This window comes from Carya illinoinensis, chromosome 5, assembly GCF_018687715.1.
Source record: "Carya illinoinensis cultivar Pawnee chromosome 5, C.illinoinensisPawnee_v1, whole genome shotgun sequence".
Taxonomy (NCBI): domain Eukaryota; kingdom Viridiplantae; phylum Streptophyta; class Magnoliopsida; order Fagales; family Juglandaceae; genus Carya; species Carya illinoinensis.
Window position 1 is genome coordinate 47,895,535 of NC_056756.1, and position 19,820 is coordinate 47,915,354.

The window sequence follows — 19,820 nt, forward strand, 5'->3', positions numbered from 1 at the left end:
ATGAACTAAATATTAGTTTATTTGTATCCATTTATGTTCATTTGACAATATTAAATGAATAATTTAATTGAGATTTTTATTGAAAAAATTACTTGAGAGAAGCTTCGAGCAAAGAATATTAACGAATTTTCTTTAATTTTAATGTGTCACATCATAGGACAACAAAATTTGACATGTGTACTCCAAAAAGACAATAACCAACAACGAGTAAAAGAGATTCTGGAAAATGATCTCCTAAAAAGAAATGAAGAAAATTCTTTTGTGTAGGTTTGTTAACCACAACATCTCCTTGGTATTGCAAGAACCCAGAAAATAGAGCTCATCATTTTGTTCTCTCTTTTCATTTTCTTTTTGGTTTGGCTACTATATCTTATTTATTTTCAATTTGAGTTTTGCTGTTCATCATGATCTCCACACACCACACTTATTTTTATTATTTTTTTCTTTTATTCTTCTTAAATTAATTAAGTTCTTTTACTCATAATCCATATGCCATATATTTGGTAAGAGAAAAAATATTTAAAAAAATTAAAAAATTATGTGTGGTGCATGGTGTGAGCATGATGACTAGAATTTTTCAATTCCAAAAATAGTAAAAAAAAAAAAAAGGGTTTTGTTGTGGTGCGTTTTTCTTTTCCGATGGGCTCCTTTCTGCATTGGGCTTGCTTTAACTTTGTGTACTTTGCGCATTGTGGGCTTTCAAGTAAAAACCAGTCGATCAGCCAGGGTTTTTGCTTGTGGTTCCTTGATAATATAGATTGCTATTGTTTATGATATAATACCAATGGATGATTAAGGAAGGTAGAAAGGGTGTTGAATTTTGTAATATCATTCATCCTCATTATAAATATCATGCCTAGCTGAGCTGCAATTTGGTTTTCTAAACTTTAGCAGGCAATAAAAATAGAGAATTGGTATGAGCATAATTATTTTACAACTCTATAATACAATATTATTTCTTTTAAAATCAAAACAAAAATTAAAGAAATTTAAAATGTATATTTTTGGATAATAATATACTTATAATTCTTTTTATAAGTATTTTACAATCAATCAATGCTAGTATACAATTTCATTAAAATTGAAATTTAATTTTTCAATATTATCCCCCACTTAATATAGAGTTGTAAATCAACTATTTTTCAATATTTTATCAAGTAGTTGTTTCCTATCTGTATATTGGTTCTATCCCTACTATATGGGATAATCCATTATCCAGAATGCTACCTACCATAACAATTTTCTTTTCCTTAGGAGACTTTTCTCATTTGTGGAATCTAAGATTTCTTACTAAGTAATGCTAGATATAATTATGAAGTGCGTAAGTGCTGTGCAATCATTTTTCAAAAAGAGTGCGTAATACTTGCACATTCACGACTGTAAATATTATTTCTCTTTCTTACTACATTTTTTTTTTCTTAACTATAATATAAGAAAAACTAAGGTTGTACCTGGTAAAGAAAAGTTTATACCTCTCTAAAAATTTATGTTTACAGTATATTTTCCTTATTTTTTGCACTTTTTTTTTTTTTTTTGCACTTTTTTTCTCAAATAGGTCAACAAATATCTCATATAATGCCTTTTGGTCACCAAATTGGTATGGTCTCCAAAACACCGCTCTCCCTGAGCAATGATCTATTGCATGGGCCAAGAAATAGTGTCGTCGAACTAGCACATGAGTGTCGCACAGCACAAAAGTCGCACATGAGCTCCATGCATCATAGAGTCCTTGGGCTTAAATTTTTACGAATTATGATGTGTCTGACCCCACCCTATTCCCATCGCCGTGCAAAGCCACACGCCAATATAGCGGCCAATCCTCATTTGGTGTTGCCGGTGATATCATTACTTTTCGTATATCGTTATCTCGTTATGTTCCGGTTTTCCCAGAATGAGTTCATGGAAGCTGTGGAAGTACAGTTCTACAAAAGCGCCAGAACAATAGACTGTAGTATTTGTGACAGTCTGTCAGAAATTCAATAGATGAATCTTTTTAGGCTTTAAGAAGCTCTTGAAAATCTAAAATTTTTTAAAATTGAATCAATCGCATAGATTTTAGTTTGTCAACATAGTCAATATTGCCGCTCACTATGCTTTCAGATTTTATTTATTTGAGGTATCTAGAAGTGTTCAAATGAAATACGGTCTACACCATTAGTTTCGTTTTCATATTTAGAATTTTATGGCGCAATAAAACCCTTTTCAATTTTCGAATGAAACGCTTACTTGAAAACTTATTTTAATTATTTCGAGGCACTTCGGAATCGAATAGGGGTGTAGCCGGTCCAGTTTGGTCTAGTTTTACAGAATTTTTAGAATTAAACTGGTTACACCAGTTTTGCATTTTCAAAAACCGATTCCACACTGGTTACCCTCCTAAACCGCTACTTCCGGTTTTACCGGTTCTAGTCCGATTTTCCAGTTTTAATCAAGTGTCAATTTATATTACATATTAATATATCATAATATTATAGTGTTAATACTATAAATTATAATATTTTGTTAATATCATAGTATAATACTAATATATATCATAGTATCATACCAAACAAATTACAAATGTTCATATTTAAGATTAAAATTTTATATTATAAATTATAATATAAAATTATTTTATATATGATATATAATTATATATAAAGATTTCATATATAATTATGTATATTATATATAAAAAATATTTTATATAATATTACAAATTTAATTTATATATATTTTTAAACATGTCCAGTACGGGCCAGTTTTTTGATTTAAACTTTCACCCCTAGAGTCAAATTTCAACAAATGATTTGCACTTTAAGATTAGTATGATTATTTAGGATTTTACACTACAATGTTTACTTTTTACTTTTTCGAACTGAATAGTAGCACATAGAGCAGTGTTTTCAAAATCACAATGTGAAATATCCAAATTAGGCTAAATGTTTTTTGTTTGGACACTTGGCAAGATTTTAGCCATACTTAATTAATAGTATTGGACACTTGGTACCAAAAGGAACCATGTGATGGAAATGAGAAGGAAATTAAGCTTTATGATAATGCCACCTAAGAAAACCTTATTCCATCCAAGCATCCAATTTCTGTCAAACCAAAGAAAGTTTCAACCCTAGAAAATTCCTAAACATTTGGAATCCAATTGACACTTCAAAAACTTAGTTGAAATTGAAACCCTAAAGGCTTTTCCAAAACCCCAAAATTTGCCTTTAAACCCTAAATGGACCCAATTTTAGCTTAGTACTTAATCGCTTGATTATATAACTCCCACATGCTATTAAGTACTCAAATTCATGTTGTGACATTATTATTTATTCTATTAAACCTTAAAATTCATGGAGCGGTGACAGAAAATACTATCATGGGGGTGGCGAGTTGTTGGTCACCTTACTTGTAGGGCTGTAAATGAACCAGTCTGTTCGATAGCCCGTTCGGTACTCGCTCGGTTAAACTCGAATAGAACTCGACTCCTGAAAAGAAAAAAACTTGCTCGTGAAAGCAGATACCCGCTCAATTTGTAAACGACACATATTCGACAAAGCTCGATTCGACTTGGCTAAAGTTTGGTAAGGCCCGACTCGTTTATGCTCGAGTTGACTCGTTAGCTTGACTTGATTAAAATTCATTCATATATTGATAAATATATACATATATATATGTATTAGTTAATAATATAAGCATACAACTTTTATAATGAAATATACAATATGTAATCTAATTACTTATGTGTATATAGTGAATATACTTACTTCATAGGTATATTTTATAATTTGTACAATAATTAGTCGGTAAAATTTAATAATTTCATACACTAGTATATGGGAACTATATATGAAATAGATACATGCTATCATATTAAATATATGTATTAATAATATATATAGGCATATAATATATTGTTATTTTGGATAAATATTAACTAGTTAGATATTAATTATTTATAGATTTTTTAAAATTTTATAATTCAATAGAGGTTCTACTTGTTAGTTGTATAAATTCGATATTAAATATTTTATTTTATTTATTAATTATTAAATCTTATTCTAAAAATAAAAAAATAAATAATTCGAGCTCGACTCGACTCGAACTTGTTTGTGGGACGAAATTGAGCTCGAGCTTAAGTTGAGAGTTTAACTTATCGAGTCGAGCTTGAACAAAGAATAAAAAAAATCTCGAGTTCAAGTATTTTGAGTCGACTCAAGCTCGACAAGTCAAAGACCGGCTCAGTTCGTCTCGATTACGGCCTTGCTTACTTGTGTGTGGGTGCCAAACTTTTGTGGCTGATCGGTGTGGAGGTGCAAACGAGTGGAGGTGGTGACCTCTTTTATGGGGAGCAAAACCTTGTCGGTGATAGAAATCTCCAGCAAGCTAGCTGGGGTTTGCTGCGGCCTGAGCTGCCGGCGACAGAAACACTGTCACATGAACTATGCATGCCATGAAGTAAAAGTTGACGAGCTTGCAACGACGAGAAGCAGTCTGATTCTTCGACTAGGTGGCTAGCCTTGCCCTTCATCGGGCAGAGGAGGTGATCATGCCCGCCGACTAAGGCCATTGGGTGCACAGTGGTGTGCGCACGTCAACATGCTCTCACCACCTGTGCTCACAGTGTGTTACTGTTGCGAGGAATTGATGGTTGAAGTTGTCCGTTCTCGTGGTCGGACCTGGGCGTAGAGGAATTTAGTCTAAACGTAGAAAAATTGTGGTGAGTCTAGGCGTCAGGAACTTTTGTAGAGAGAGTTTGTTTGTCTTATATAGATATTTATTTTCTTAAAGTGATTAGATTGAATTTGTCTTGTAACGTTTATTCTTTTTAAAAATATAAATCTTTTTCTTTTTATGAATCTGAATCTTTTATCTTATTTTTTGACGTTATCTTATAGCTAAATTATATGCAGTTGATTTAACTCATATATCTATTACAATTAATTAATAATTATTTTATTTTTATTTACAAATTATCTTATTATTATTATTATTGATAAAATTCTCCACTGAATTGACTGTGAAGCTTGTCCTCAATCTCGTTCTGCACAGTGCACAGTGACTCAATCATAGCTCTCGATATTTTTAATCCAAAAATCATATAATATAAAATAAATATTTATTTAAAGGATAAAAAAGGCAAATGAGAACTGGACACGAAATATCAGCGGGACACAAGGTACGAGGTCCAAGTCGGGCACGCGATCCTGCATCTCACGACACCTGTACCCTTTCAGCACAGACATGTGCCTTCATGGATGGAACATTCATTGTCAGAGGCGGGAAGGGCCGAACATAAAAGGAAAAAAAAAAAAACAAAAAAAAGCAAAAAATGGCAACCCAACACACGTGACGCCACGTATTGGTATTTCTAGCCACCCACGTCCCTGTTAGACCCCACCGGCACTCATAAAATCGTTCTTTTTCCCTTACCGAATCACTAACCGCCCGATCGTCTCTCCACGCGTCCAATATCTTCATCTCTACCGTCCACGTCTGTGTTTTGAAAAATCCAAGTCAGTGGTCATGCATACCCATCTGTCCCCAATCTAAGGGCCACGTAAAACCAACGGCCACGATTTCATGTATTTTTTTTATATAATACTCCTGCGTCATTCCCTGTGAAAAATAAACCCAAGCCGAAGCCGACGTCCGATCACATACCTGTGAAAATGGCGTTAGATTCCGAAGAGCTCAGCCAACTTACCTTGACAAAAACGAAGAATACCCGTCGGAAGAGGCTGAAAGTCCGGCGACTAAAGTACACGTATCGAACGAAGATCCACGTCGAGCGACAGAAAGGGAAACAACTACTAGACGAGAATAAGGAAGATTATCACCACACGGTGGAGAAGAAGATATCGTTATCTCTGACATCGTCCTACGAAAACGACGAGATTTTGTCTTTCTGGAGAGAAAGTCCGGAGAGTTTTACTACCTACGGCTCGGTGTCCTTGATAGGGAGGAGGAGAGAGATGGAAGATGCGGTGAGAGTGGAGTTAGGGTTCATGAAAAAGAGTAAGATTGCGGTAAAGTACGACTTTTTCGGCGTTTACGATGGGCACGGAGGGCCCCAAGTGGCGACGGCGTGTGAGGAGAGGTTGCATGGGGTTCTGGTTGAGGAGAGCGATGATCATGTTCAAGGTCATGAGGATGAAGGGATGGATTATTGGCAGAGGGTGATGGAAGCGTGTTTTGCTAAAATGGACGAGGAGGTGAGGGATAACGGGTTGGGAAGGACGGTGGGGTCAACGGCTGTTGTGGCGGTGGTGGGGGAGGAGGTAGTGGTGGTGGCAAACTGTGGGGATTGCAGGGCGGTGATGTGTAGTGGTGGTGTGGCCTTGGCCTTGTCTACGGATCACAAGGTACGTACGTTTTCTTGCCTTTACTTTGTTTTTTATCAGAAAATTTAAGAAAAATCTCCATTGGAAGCAGCGGCTTTGTTTGGTGTAACGAAAGTACTCTTAGTGGCTGTTTCCATATGCATTTCTTCCCCGTAAGGCACATGCCATAGAAAGTTACAATCAACCAAAACAAAAAAAACAGTTCTATAAGGGATGTCTGGACTTCAAGCTTAACAATGTAAAATAGAACATAGACCTCTGGTTAGTGCCCAAATTCTCAAAAGTAACAACAATGAGATTTTGAAGGCTTTAAAAAAGTGTATGTATAGGGAAAGGTTCACACTTTAATAATTAATTACAGTTAAAATTGGGTACAGAAAAATCGAAATTGATAGTTTGACCTTACAAAAATGATAGTTATTGATCCTAAGTTCTTCCCATCCTTCCACCCAGCTGCGATTTAGACTGCAAATAGAGGGATGGTTAGTGATCTTAATTTTGAAGCTAGCTGATGTTATTTGCGAATTTGCCTGTGAAATTTTAGTAGAACATTCAGAGGAAAGTTCATGGAATGCTTTGACTCTTGAGAGTCATGTATTGAGGTTTCGAGAAAAACAAATTGCGGTAACACTTTATGGGTATAAACAATCTTTTGAACTATATTCCTAATAAAAATTCAGCAATTTAATCAGTAAAAAAATTTGGTAGGATGCGGTGCGGTGGAATCGGAATTTACTACGAAGGAATGAGTAAGAAATGTCTGCCTCGGAGAGATCCCCGACGTAAAAAAAAAATAATAATAATAAATAAATAAATAAATTGCAGGTCGTTAGCTATTTCTTCTGTTCTCCACAATTTTGTTTCCCCAGGGAGTACTAATTATCTATTGGCGTGAACTTCATTTACCGCAACCTTGTCTAGAACAACAGTGTCTCGGGGCCCGAGGCATGCATTCTCTTTGTCAATTAATTAAATGCCTTAATCATTCCAAGAGATTATTTAGGTATGGTTTGGAGAGAGTGAAGAGAAATTTGAGTTTTAGAAGAATGTTTAAAATATTATATTTTAATATTATTATTATTTTGAGATTTATGAAAGTTAAATTAAAAGTTTAAAAAATTAAATTATTTATTATATTTTATATGAAAATTTAAAAAAATTCATAATATTGACTTGGCCAAACCGAAGAGTACCACCCCTGGCCTACCAGTCAATTTTGCGACACTCATCTACTGTAGCTACTAGACAATACTCTATAATTTTGTGAACTGACATCATATTTCTCATTTTGCGGTATGTTGACATGCAGCCCAATTGTAAAAACATATAAGTTGAGGGATAGTAGATATAAGATGATTTGATTTATGAATAGTAGTGAATAAATTGTAAAAACATAAAAAATAATGATAAAATATTAAATATTATCTTAGGGACAGTAGAGCACTTCACTACCTAAACACAGTTTAAGGAAACCAGCGTAAGATGCTTTGTATATTTGTTTGTTTAAGGTACACTCCGTTTGAAGAAATAAGGTTCGTTATTAAAAATTATTGTTTCAGATAAGTCTTAGATTTTCTCCCTTATTTCAAAACGAGTGCACCTGCAAATATTATTTCTTTTGTTTAAATCAAGAGTCAGATAAACACCACGTAAGACCCTATGATATTTATGCAATATTGTGTTTTCTAATAACCATGTAGAGATGTACGTTTCCCTCTTTGGGAAATCTGGGTCTTTGAATTCGTAGGACCAAGTCTAGTTTTCTGGCTGCATGTGTTGGTCAATCTTAGCGAATGTGTCATGAAGTTGGTGATAGCTTGCATTCTTTCATTTACTTAAGCGTTATCTTTTAGGTTGTTAAGTTTTGCCTTATCTGAACGTTCATGGTGAGATTTGCGTGTTGTAGATCAACTTGATATTTACATGGTCTTCTCGTCCAGTTCACTTGCATTATGGTAACGAGGAGATCTATCTTTCTGTCATGAGAGTTGAGTTTAATGTCAACAATACCTAAATCATACGAGTGATTTCATTTGTGTTCATGTATAGCCTGGTAGACCAGATGAGTTAAACAGAATTGAATCTGCTGGTGGAAGGGTCGTAAATTGGAATGGGCAACGCGTTCTAGGTGTTCTTGCCACTTCAAGATCAATAGGTATGTAATTATAACTATTCTTTATTTCTAACTCTTCATTGGATTTGTCATAGTTTTTTTCAGAATAGTATTCTTGTGAATGAAATTTGTAGCTCGGTGTAGGAAACAAAATGGTGATTTTACATAGCTATAGAACACATTAGCCTTGAAACATGAATAACTTACACCAGTTCCTGGTGGCCATAAAATTTTCCATGACATCTTCTGCCAGTCATTAATGAAGACGTTCCAGAAGCAAAACTTCCTAACAAAGTTGATAGGTATATCATGTTAATGCAATTTTGTTTTTCATAACCTGACGGGTGAGAAGCGCTAACTACAAAGAAAAAAAGGGTCACTCCAGTGAGAAGTCAATTTATTTTTGTTTATGATGAGAAATTCAATGTAGAGATTTTGAGAATGAACCTGTCCCTTTATTTTTGGAGAGTGCCCCTTTTAATGAGATACTTGCAAACCTTTGAGATTTATGCTCTCATTAGAGTGGCTAACATCCAAGAAGTGTCCTATAGTGCATTTATGGAGGGCTTTGTGAGTGAGATCGGTCAACTTTATCCCTAACACCATTGATAGAGAATTTTTATTTTTTATTGCGTGTTTTTATAATTCATATAAGAATAATATCACTATTTATCTTAAGTTTTGTCATATTTTAATGGCTTTGTATATGTAATTGCATAAATAGACAATATTCACTTAAAACTATATATGTTATATTGACAAGTATGACTTAAGGATTATCTAAATTTAGTATGAAAAACACCATCGCTCTTTGTATAGATTTTCCGACATTTCTAAGAAATTTGCTTAGATCTTTCGGTCTCTAAATTCTGTCTCAATCTCGAGTCTCGAAACTGTCTCTCTCTTAAGCCCAATGCCCTATCATGTTATCACCACATTTTCCTCACTAGCTTTCAAATTTTGAATGCAGGTGATCATTACCTTAGACCGTATGTAATTTCCAAACCAGAAGTGACCATTACCAAGCGAATGGATAAAGATGAATTTCTCATACTAGCCAGTGATGGCTTGTGGGATGTTATCCCTAATGAACTTGCATGCCGGATTGTGAAGAGATGTCTTGATGGAAAAATGAGGAGCTACATGCAGGAGGTTGAGAATGAAAGCCGCCCGGCTGAGGCAGCGGCATTATTGGCTGAGTTAGCACTGGCTCGGGGAAGCAAAGATAACATTAGTGTTATTGTAGTTGAACTGAGGAAATCTAGAGGTTTTGTCGGTTCATAGTCTTACCTTTCAATCTACATTTAGTCCCTGATCATCACGGCATTTAATTCTGCTGCCGGATGGGAGCTATATATAAAAATTTGTGAAACACCTGTGTCATGGACTCATGCTCAATACTACAATAAATTCTTTTGTGTTGGTTTGCTAACCACAACATGCGCCATCCTTGTAATCATCTCCTTGGGTATTACAAGGACTTGGACTGATCAGAAAATAAGGACTTGGAAACGGAGCTCACCATTTTGTTTGATCTCTCTTCCATTTCTTTTGCGTTTGGCACTTGGCTAATGTCTTGTTTAATTCCAAAAATAGCCACAAAAGAAGAAAAAAAAACAAAAAACAAAAAAAGGCTTTGCTGTGGTGTGTCTTTCTTTTTTGATGGGCTTTTTTCTGAATTGGGCCTTCTTTCACTTTGTTTTCTCTGCTTGCTGTGGTAGGCTTTCAAGTTAAAACTAATCAATTAACTAGGGTTTGTTTTCTCGCGGTTCTTGATAATATAGATTATTACTGTTTATGAAACAATTTATTAAGCTGCATTTTGTCATTAAATTTAATTTAATTTATCTCATTTAATCTTTATAATTTTTTTAATTTTTAATATAAAATTTAATAAAATATTTAATTTTTTTTTAATTTTAAAATAATAATAATATTAAAAAATAATATTTTAATAATATTTTATTTAATTTTTAGTTCAACTCACTGTCTAAATCAAGGAATTAAGGTATCACTGTCTAGACCAAGGAATTACGGTAGAAAGGGTGTTGAAATTTGTAATATCATTCATCCTTGTCATAAATATGAGCCGCAATTTGATTTTCTAAACATTACCACGCAATAAAAATATAGAATCGGTATGGGAATAATTATTTTACAACTCTATAATAGGATATTGATTTTTTAAAATTAAAGAAATTTAAAATATATATTTTTTGGATAATAATATCCTTATAACTTAATTATTTTACAATCTAGTTTACAATCAATCAATGCATTCCATTAAAAGTAAATCTTAATTTTTCAAAATTACCTCTCATTATGTGGCCATATATACGGTGTCAAGTAAATTACCTCTCGTTAAATGCTTGCCATCTTGCAAGTTTCTAGTTTTTTTTAGAATTATATAAAATTAAATTTATAAACTAATATGAATTGATATGATATATTAAATTATAAATTTATTTTTATTATAAAATCGATTTAATGACCAAGCTGCTCCAGGAAATTAATCACTTATATTTTCAGTGCATGGTTTTGCAAGTACCACGTGTTGCCTGTCTGTATATAGTTTCAACTTCCAGTACCAAATTAATATTGCATGTTTTTTTTTTTCCTATTTAAAATCCCAAGCAAAGCGTCAGCTTTCGCCACATGCCAAGCATGCCATGGAAGTCTTGAGCTCCTCTACTTTTAGAAAAGAGATACATTCTAGATATCATGGAATATATATTAATTAAAACTTATATGGTACTGTTTTCTAATTTTTAATTACCACGTTTAAAACATGAATGAAATATGACCGTACGTAGAGGTGGGACAGGCAGCTTGGTCATTATGTTTTTATAAAATTTTTGAATTATTCTTACTCAAGAAGTGTTTACTACTATAAAAAAATTTATAAAAATTTACAAACGTCGGCTTATATGATTTCTTGTAATATGTTAAATTTATTTTATAATAAAAATAATTATATAACATAACATATTATATCAAAATATGTTAATTTGTAAATTTATTTTTATAAAATTTCATTAAAATTAAAGCATTTTTGTTCCTATTTTCATTCCGAGATTACCCTATTTTGCGCATATCCATGCAAACAAATTTATTAATTTAAAACTTTTAAGTTGTGTTTAGAAGATTTAAATCACCTCAATCTATCTCATTACCTTTTCAATTTTTTATATAAAGGTGAAACTCATTTTAACATATTTCATATATTAAAATATATTTCAATGGAATCATAAAATATAACTATTCAAATAGAATTCTGCTACATACAAGAAAATTTGTGTACCAATACTGGTACTTTCATATTCAAAATTTAAATTGACATAATTTTTATTACAGTCTAACTTTCTGACTAATTATGTTGGATAGATATGCATATTAGTGAATGAAATCGCTTACAACAAGATATTTCTATTCAAAATATCAACTCAAATAATCTGAAATCTTCATCGTACGTCCACACGCTAATAAAATATATATTAAGCATCTCGATCGTTCTAAGTACGTACCGAACGTGGCATGGCATTCGTGAGTTCCTTTTAGAAAAGAGATTTTACATTTCGTATAATCAAATATATATATATATATATATAATCTTCTTAAAGATATATAATAGAGTTATACTGCTCTTTTATTTGTGTCATATACGTGTTATATATGCGTCACTGAACAAGATTTATGTAGTACTTCAACCACCACGTTTAAAACGTGGATACCAAGGGGCCCCAGACTCCAGCGAGTTGTGGGGCAGTGAGAGCTAGCGACATTTCAGTACTAACAAATAATTTATCCTTCAACAACAAAGATTATAAAAAGAAAACAGACATTAAACAACGTTAATTAAGTAAGCTATACAAAAGAAAGGGGTCTACCTATCATCTACCACGTGTCCGACAAATCAATATATATATATATATATATCACGAGCAATAATGGAAAAGTGAAAGAAAGCACTCTCCACATGATTCGCCTCCACCATTCTTTTTGACGTTGTTTTACTGTATATATTATGTTCCATGGTCCATGGTTTAATGATATTTTTATTACTTTGTTCCTGACCCCACCACTCTCATCTTTGTTCACTGAGTCATCGAACAATGCAATGATAATTGGTCTAAAGTTTTCTCTATGTTGGTGACAATCTCATGCTTTTTCCATTTCTGCTATGAACATGATAAGAAAGAAAAAGACACTTGCTATAGCTTGCTTTTGGTCCGCCAATTAACTCAAATCTCTTTCTCAGATTCTGCATGGGAATACTTGCAGAAAAATATCTGTTTCTGCCAACTAATTAGATACTTTTCTTTTTCGACAATAATTTAAGCTACAGTAGTACGTTCCATACAACTTTGATGGTTTATGCCTTTTTGTTTGCCACATTTTATATATTGCATACCTTTTTCTTCTAATAATGGAAGTAGGTCGCGGTGGTTCATTAAGTACAAATTTTAAATAGATAAATTTTACTTATGTTATTTTGGTAAAAGGGTGAATCCCATTAAAGAAGAATACATTTTTATATTTTTCAATATGGGTCTACTTTTTATAACGGAATTGTATAGAATTTATCTATTAAGACTTGTACAGATCATTTCGATCGGAATTTGAGCTGTGATGACTTTTCATTTAGAAGATAACTACAAAGCCAAGCAGTCCACAAATTGAACATGCACTGCTACTTCTGCTGCTATCATCGTGCAGAATTCATCATGATTCTATTCTTCATCAACCCAAAACGAATGGTGGTTATTTATTTCTTTTTCAAACTACGTGACAAAAAATCCTCATCTTTGAAGATATGGACAGAATTACATGATAAAAACTTATAAAAGAATCAGACAGAAGGGAGAAAATGACATCTTTGATCATGATTTAAGGTCTTTCTATCCCTTTGAGCATATACGTTTAGCCGCGCGTGGCATTTCCCATATCTACTCCAAACTATATGTATGTTGACTACTTCATTGTAAAATTGTAACGATTTGGAATTGCTGATTATAAGTTTTTGTTAGACAAGTAATCTTGGATATAATTTTAGAGTGTGTAAATTTGATATATCTTTTTGAAAAAATATGATGTGAGTCATAAATTTGTTTATATTTTTTTAAACGAGAGTGCGAGGCTTGCAAATTTTAAAATTATACATATGATTTCTCTTGTTAGATTGAGATCTTTCTAAGTTATTTTGTTAAGTTTATAAATTTAGAGTACTGAAGAATGAATAATACAATTTGTGGGTGTTACCTACTATATTTATTTATTTTTTATATTTAGTTTTAAGCATCTATTCGGTAAATATTATAAGGCTTGGTTTGGATAGAGAGATGCTTTTATCTCATCAAATACTTTTCAATTTCAAATCTTTAACTTTTATTTGATTATTACTTAATTATTACAACTTCTCAAAACTTCCGAATAAAACATAAAAAAATATAATTCAAAATTTTCAATCTGAAAAATAAAAATAATATTAAAAAAAACTATATCTTAAAAATATTTTAACTTTATAATATTTTTTAATTTTTTTTCCTCATTTATCAAAATCCTATGAAATATTTTAACACAAACCATCTAACTACTATTTACAAATCATTTTACTACTATTTACAAACCATCTTAACTAATTTCATCTCAATTTAAGTATCTAAACAAATCCTAAGACCAACATTTTATATCATCTTTCTCGATCGGTATGGTAGTTTTAGAGTTGGCGGTAAAAGTCATAAAAAATTCTGTTTTTTTGGTTGCTATTTTCATCGTGAGTCACGAGTAGCCACGTGTTCAAATTAAAAATAATTAAGGACATGATAATCTTATCATATTTAATTAACAAATTGATGCTTGTGGGGGAATATTACGTGGTTATAAATGCTTGTGGTGACAAATTATATGAAATCAAATCCTTGCATGTTCACATGATTCCATAAGAGTTTAGCACGTTTCGATCGGCTTTTGTTAATTAAAATTCCAAGGCTTTCTTACAACTTTATCTTTACTCCAACTAAAACATCAATTAAGCACGTTTTGAATTACCATATCCCATCGAATAATATCCTTTCATCAACTTGGACACGAAACTAATAATAATAATAAAAAAATGAATTTTTGGATGGTCTCCAAATATATTAATATATATCAAAGCAAGTGATTAAAATACAATATAACTGAGAAGCTGTTTGCAAAATTAAAACGTGTCCAAAATGTTGAAAGCCACCTGCAGTGTGAAACCAAATCCATTGCAATTCATTCACCAACCCCCAGAACATGTGCACCGTTTTCATTCTTGGATTATTAGGCACCAGCCACCCACCCACTCCACCGAATTCTGCAGCAAAGATTGACCAACGAATGCTGCACCGAATTGAAGGCCATCTTGATCAAGAATGGTGGCAATTTGTCACCCATAATTTCTCCTATAAAAGGAGATGAATTCTGAAGAAAAAACCATCCTCATTGAGGTGAGAGATCGGGTAGAGGGCAGAGGGCGAAAATGGGTTCTGGGGAAACCCAGAACGGAGGCCATTTGAGAGAGATAGAGAGATGTTGTGAGTGTTTGTAAAATTGTACAAACATATTGAAAAATCGAATTTCCGCTTCAGTGGACGTAGGAAAGTTGCCGAACCACTTAAATATTGTCTCTATCAATTATGTGTGTGATTTCTGGGCGGCCGGAGGTGCAACAAATGGTATCAGAGCTTCGGTTCGTGCTACCCAGAAAATTACAGTTGATCAAAATCAACTTTTGATCACACCACAATGTTCCTCTCATCAAGACGGATCCGTAGCCGCAAACGGCGTCGAAAACGGATGTCGGAGGAGCTGGTACGCGCCCCTGGAAGTTGGAGAGTGCGATGCACGCGCCTCAGTCGCACTGGAGGAAGAAGACGAGTGGGTAACACGCGCCCACGCGCCCCACTCGCGGCTGGAGGAAGAAGCCGCATGGCAGACACGGCCTCACGCGCCCCCACGCGCGGCCAGAGGTTGAAGACGCGTGAGGGACACGGGTCCACGCTCTCTCACGCGCGGCTGGAGGTTGAAGACGCGTGCAAGGCACGCGCTCACGCGCCCCCACGCGCACTCGGAGTACTCTGGCGCGTGTTCCACACGCGCCAGACGCGCCTCAGACGCCCTGCTGCGGCGCGTGCAGCACACGCGCCAGATGATATGGACCGTCGGTTTTGTAGATCATGATTGGGCTAGATCTAAGCCATTCGGAGTCCGATTTCAACGATCAAATAGTGCTTTCCAACTATTTGGATCATTTCGGACTCATCCGTACGGTGGGAATGTTGAGATTCGCCATCGGTACATTCGATCTGAACCGTCCACGTGTTGCAGATCATGTTGGGCTTGATCGTAGCCAGTTGGAGTCGTGATGAACTCATTTGCTGTGGGCTTGATCGTAGCCAGTTGGAGTCGAGATAGACTCAGTTCGTTTGGGCTTGATTTAAGCCAGTTGGGATTGTGAAATTTGATGGAGCAAATTTCAGATCATTGGACGATGCTGATTAACTTGTTATATCAGCAGGTTTTGGCAGTCATATAACTCATGGAGCATATTGTTAGTAAGAGGAGAACCGCATCGGATCTCATTGTGGCTTTCTTTGAAAAGCCAGTTGCAAGTAGCCAGTTGGAGTCGTGATGAACTCATTTGCTGTGGGCTTGATCGTAGCCAGTTGGAGTCGAGATAGACTCAGTTCGTTTGGGCTTGATTTAAGCCAGTTGGGATTGTGAAATTTGATGGAGCAAATTTCAGATCATTGGACGATGCTGATTAACTTGTTATATCAGCAGGTTTTGGCAGTCATATAACTCATGGAGCATATTGTTAGTAAGAGGAGAACCGCATCGGATCTCATTGTGGCTTTCTTTGAAAAGCCAGTTGCAAATAACAAAGTGCAGATGAAGCTTTGGTGTGGTAGTATGGATACGTACAGTCTAAGGAGGTTCTGTCTAGGAGATTGAAAATTTTAAGTGTGTCCATTGTGACCCTCCAATCTTTCCTGGGAACTGACTTAGTGAGGTACTATTCATTTCTACGGTAAATTCATTAAAGCAATGTCAGGAAGTAAGGCTTCAAGCTTGTCAGATTTGAGGTGGAGAAACGGTTCAATTTCAGATAAGGCAGAAGGTACTATTGTTGCCCAATAGCATTTGGCGTTGTGGTCAAAAGGTTGGGAGGTCATGAGAATGGCTATGAGTAATTCTGCAAAGAAGTCGAAGTTGAAGTTTCTTAATGTTAGAGATCTTATCCTAGATGAGGAGGTGCGCAGAAGAAATTCTGGCAAGATCTCGAGTTTGTGGCAAGAAGGCCACAAGAGACTGCTAAAATCAGGAGAAAATTGAGAATGATGCTGTGAATATGGTGACTGAAGAAATACATGGCGTTGCATTTCTTGCAGTGCACAATGCTGTTAAAGACAGCTTGAAGACAACAGTCATTCAGTAGTGTTTTCTCAAAGGCGTTGAAGGGCAAATCAATCCCTGAAGTCAACAATGATACTAGCGACTGGTGAAACGGCTAGTACAAGGAGCAGTTTCGGCAAGTGGCTCCAAGTCAGTAAATGGAGATACTGGTATTGATGCTAATGTTGTGTCTCTCTCCATAAAAAAGAGACATGTATATCCTCATGGCATGCCGCTAATTTCCAGAGTTGCCATGATAGAGGATATGTTAATGTTAGCAGGTCCACAGGTTTACACACAGCATTGGTTTGGCATTAATGCAGGGTGTGTGGTGGAAATTCATGTCGATGGCTGATGAACTTCCAGGAGAGCCAAACGTGGAAGTTACACCATAGTTTTCAGCAAGGTTATTTTCGACATGGGCCGAAGTGAAATGCTTGGAATTGGTTTATTCTGAGTGGATATGCTTTTATGGTGAAGCATGATAGCGGGAGTTATGAAGATCTTCATTGAGGTGAAGATTGTTGCTATTGTTGCCCAATAGCATTTGGCGTTGGAAGGTCACGAATGATTAATTGGTCTTGGCTCGTGGTAATTGTCGTGTGAATTAGATGAGAAAGTAAAAGGAACCCAGTTTTACTTTTCTAAAGAAATCTCCCTAGACCACGACATGAAGTACAGGTGTGAGAGATGGGAACAAAACGTCAGATGTTCCAGGGATATCTACACCTAAAGAACTGTCAAGACGATCAGACCTCCATGGTGGTTACTACCTTAAAATGTATCCTGCTGAATGAAGGTAGTAAACTACGGTATGAAGAAAAATCTTGCAAGAAGGGAGATTATGCAAGTCGGAGACTGCACACAAGATGGGCACATGCGACTGAAGATAGCAGCAGGATGAAGGGTCAGTCACCTAGATCAGAGATGAGACCTCAGCAACAGGTTCTCTGATATGTGTCAAGGTCTGTGCGAAACCATTGATTCCCAGTGCAGTGGGAGATGTGTTGCCCTATGTAGATGTGTTGATTAAGGGCATTGTACGTGATGAACTAAAGTTATGCATCACTTTAGTTAGTCTTCTAAGTTGAAGACATGAGCTGTAAAATTGTATAAGGGATCATGCTGGAGATAGAGCTCGGTATGTTGAGAACCAGTCTCCAAGTTGGAGATTGGTGTGATTGTAGGATTATGGAGCCTGGTTTGAAAGCTGTAAAGGCACCAAGCAGATTGTTCGCTCGGATGTGACTAGAGCGAAGCAGATTGTTCGCTCGGATGAGCCTAGAGCGAAGCTCAGTTTGCTCAAGGTGTACATGAGTGCAGACTCATGGACTCGAGCAAAAGAAGAATCCTAGAGAGTTGAGATTGTGCAATTGAGCACTGGTAAATCTCCTCTGAAGAAAATCCCTTACAAGCTCCGTGGATGTAGACGATGCTGATGCATTTAAAGATGCATTTGGAGAGGCATCTGGATATCCATTTGAAGACGTACCTGAAGATGCATGTGATAGCGGATCTCTCATGGCTGACAAGCATTCCAAGAAAGAGGTGAATTCATTTGAAGAATGAATCAGTTTGCAAGTAACTTGGTATGGCACACTTTGGTGGAGGGGGTGATTGTTGAAAGCCACCTGCAGTGTGAAACCAAACCCATTGCAATTCATTCACCAACCCCCAGAACATGTGCACCGTTTTCATTCTTGGATTGTTAGGCACCAGCCACCCACCCACTCCACCGAATTCTGCAGCAAAGATTGACCAACGAATGCTGCACCGAATTGAAGGCCATCTTGATCAAGAATGGTGTCAATTTGTCCCCCATAATTTCTCCTATAAAAGGAGATGAATTCTGAAGAGAAAACCATCCTCACTGAGGTGAGAGATCGGGCAGAGGGCAGAGGGCGAAAATGGGTTCTGGGGAAACCCAGAACGGAGGCCATTTGAGAGAGATAGAGAGATGTTGTGAGTGTTTGTAAAATTGTACAAACATATTGAAAAATCGAATTTCCGCTTCAGTGGACGTAGGCAAGTTGCCGAACCACTTAAATATTGTCTCTATCAATTGTGTGTGTGATTTCTGGGCGGCCGGAGGCGCAACACAAAAATCTGAAAAATGGGAAAAGAATTAAATGATCAATAATCGTGCGAGCTAGCTATTTGGAAAAGAGAAAACTTTATTATAAATTTTTTTTTTTTTTTTTGAAAGAGCTTTTACAAAACTTGTACACTTAAATCCTCACAAATCATTCTACAAAGTAAAAACACATCACTCATCAACAATGGTGCATGTGCGGGTAGTGAGTGATGTATAGCATTCATGCATGGTCCCCTTGTGGGCTTTTATGTACCATGTCCTACTTGCCATTTTATATGATTGAAGATTCCAGATAATTTCTTGGTAGGCAATTCAGACAAAGATGTGCGAATCTCATTTGTTTGGACCCTCTGGATAGATGAGATCAAGTTTTTTTGTTTTTGGAGAGGTGAGATCTCATATAGGGGTGCTACCCGCACCATACGGTGCGGGGTAGCCCCCCCCCCCCCCCCCCCGCCCCCCGCCCCCGCATGGGGCGGATGGGGAAAATCCCCTCCGTCCCCTGCCCCCGGTGTGCGGGGGCGGGGTACCCCGTCCCGCATGACGGGGTACGGGGTGGGGGGGCAATCCGTCCGGCCCCCCGGTCAACGAGCAGTGATTACAGTCCCCATGGTTGAGTGCCTCTCCACGCTCGGTCCAAAACCCCAAGAAGTTGCTGCTGCCATTGCCAAATTCCCCCACATACTCTCCCATAGTGTGGTTTTCCTCCCATTCTGACTTTCGGGGCTAGAAGGCGGGACCGTGAACGGGCAACACCATGATCGGCGGCGAGCCTGGGAGTGCAGGCGGGTTGACTGGTCCATTTCGGGGCCGGAGTCGTAGAGAGGTAGCGTGTGTGTGAGAGTGAGTGAAGTGTTACAAATGTCGAAGT

At 36.0% G+C, this 19,820-nt stretch overlaps 1 protein-coding gene across 1 annotated transcript; it reads left to right on the forward strand.

Moving 5' to 3' along the window:
* The first annotated feature begins 5,591 nt into the window (after positions 1-5,591).
* LOC122309637 (probable protein phosphatase 2C 8) lies at positions 5,592-9,978 on the forward strand. The gene is made up of 3 exons (XM_043123167.1): positions 5,592-6,341; positions 8,370-8,475; positions 9,404-9,978. Exons 1-3 carry the CDS (start codon positions 5,649-5,651, stop codon positions 9,715-9,717), a joined length of 1,113 nt encoding a protein of 370 aa, XP_042979101.1. The 5' UTR covers positions 5,592-5,648; the 3' UTR covers positions 9,718-9,978.
* Positions 9,979-19,820: the final 9,842 nt, after the last annotated feature.

Bases quoted from the DNA above. Each gene is read 5' to 3' on its own strand.
- LOC122309637 (XM_043123167.1), top strand. From the start codon at position 5,649: ATGGCGTTAGATTCCGAAGAGCTCAGCCAACTTACCTTGACAAAAACG. The intron at 6,342-8,369 runs GTACGTACGTTT...GTTCATGTATAG, and splicing joins CCTTGTCTACGGATCACAAG to CCTGGTAGACCAGATGAGTT. The intron at 8,476-9,403 runs GTATGTAATTAT...TTTTGAATGCAG, and splicing joins TGCCACTTCAAGATCAATAG to GTGATCATTACCTTAGACCG.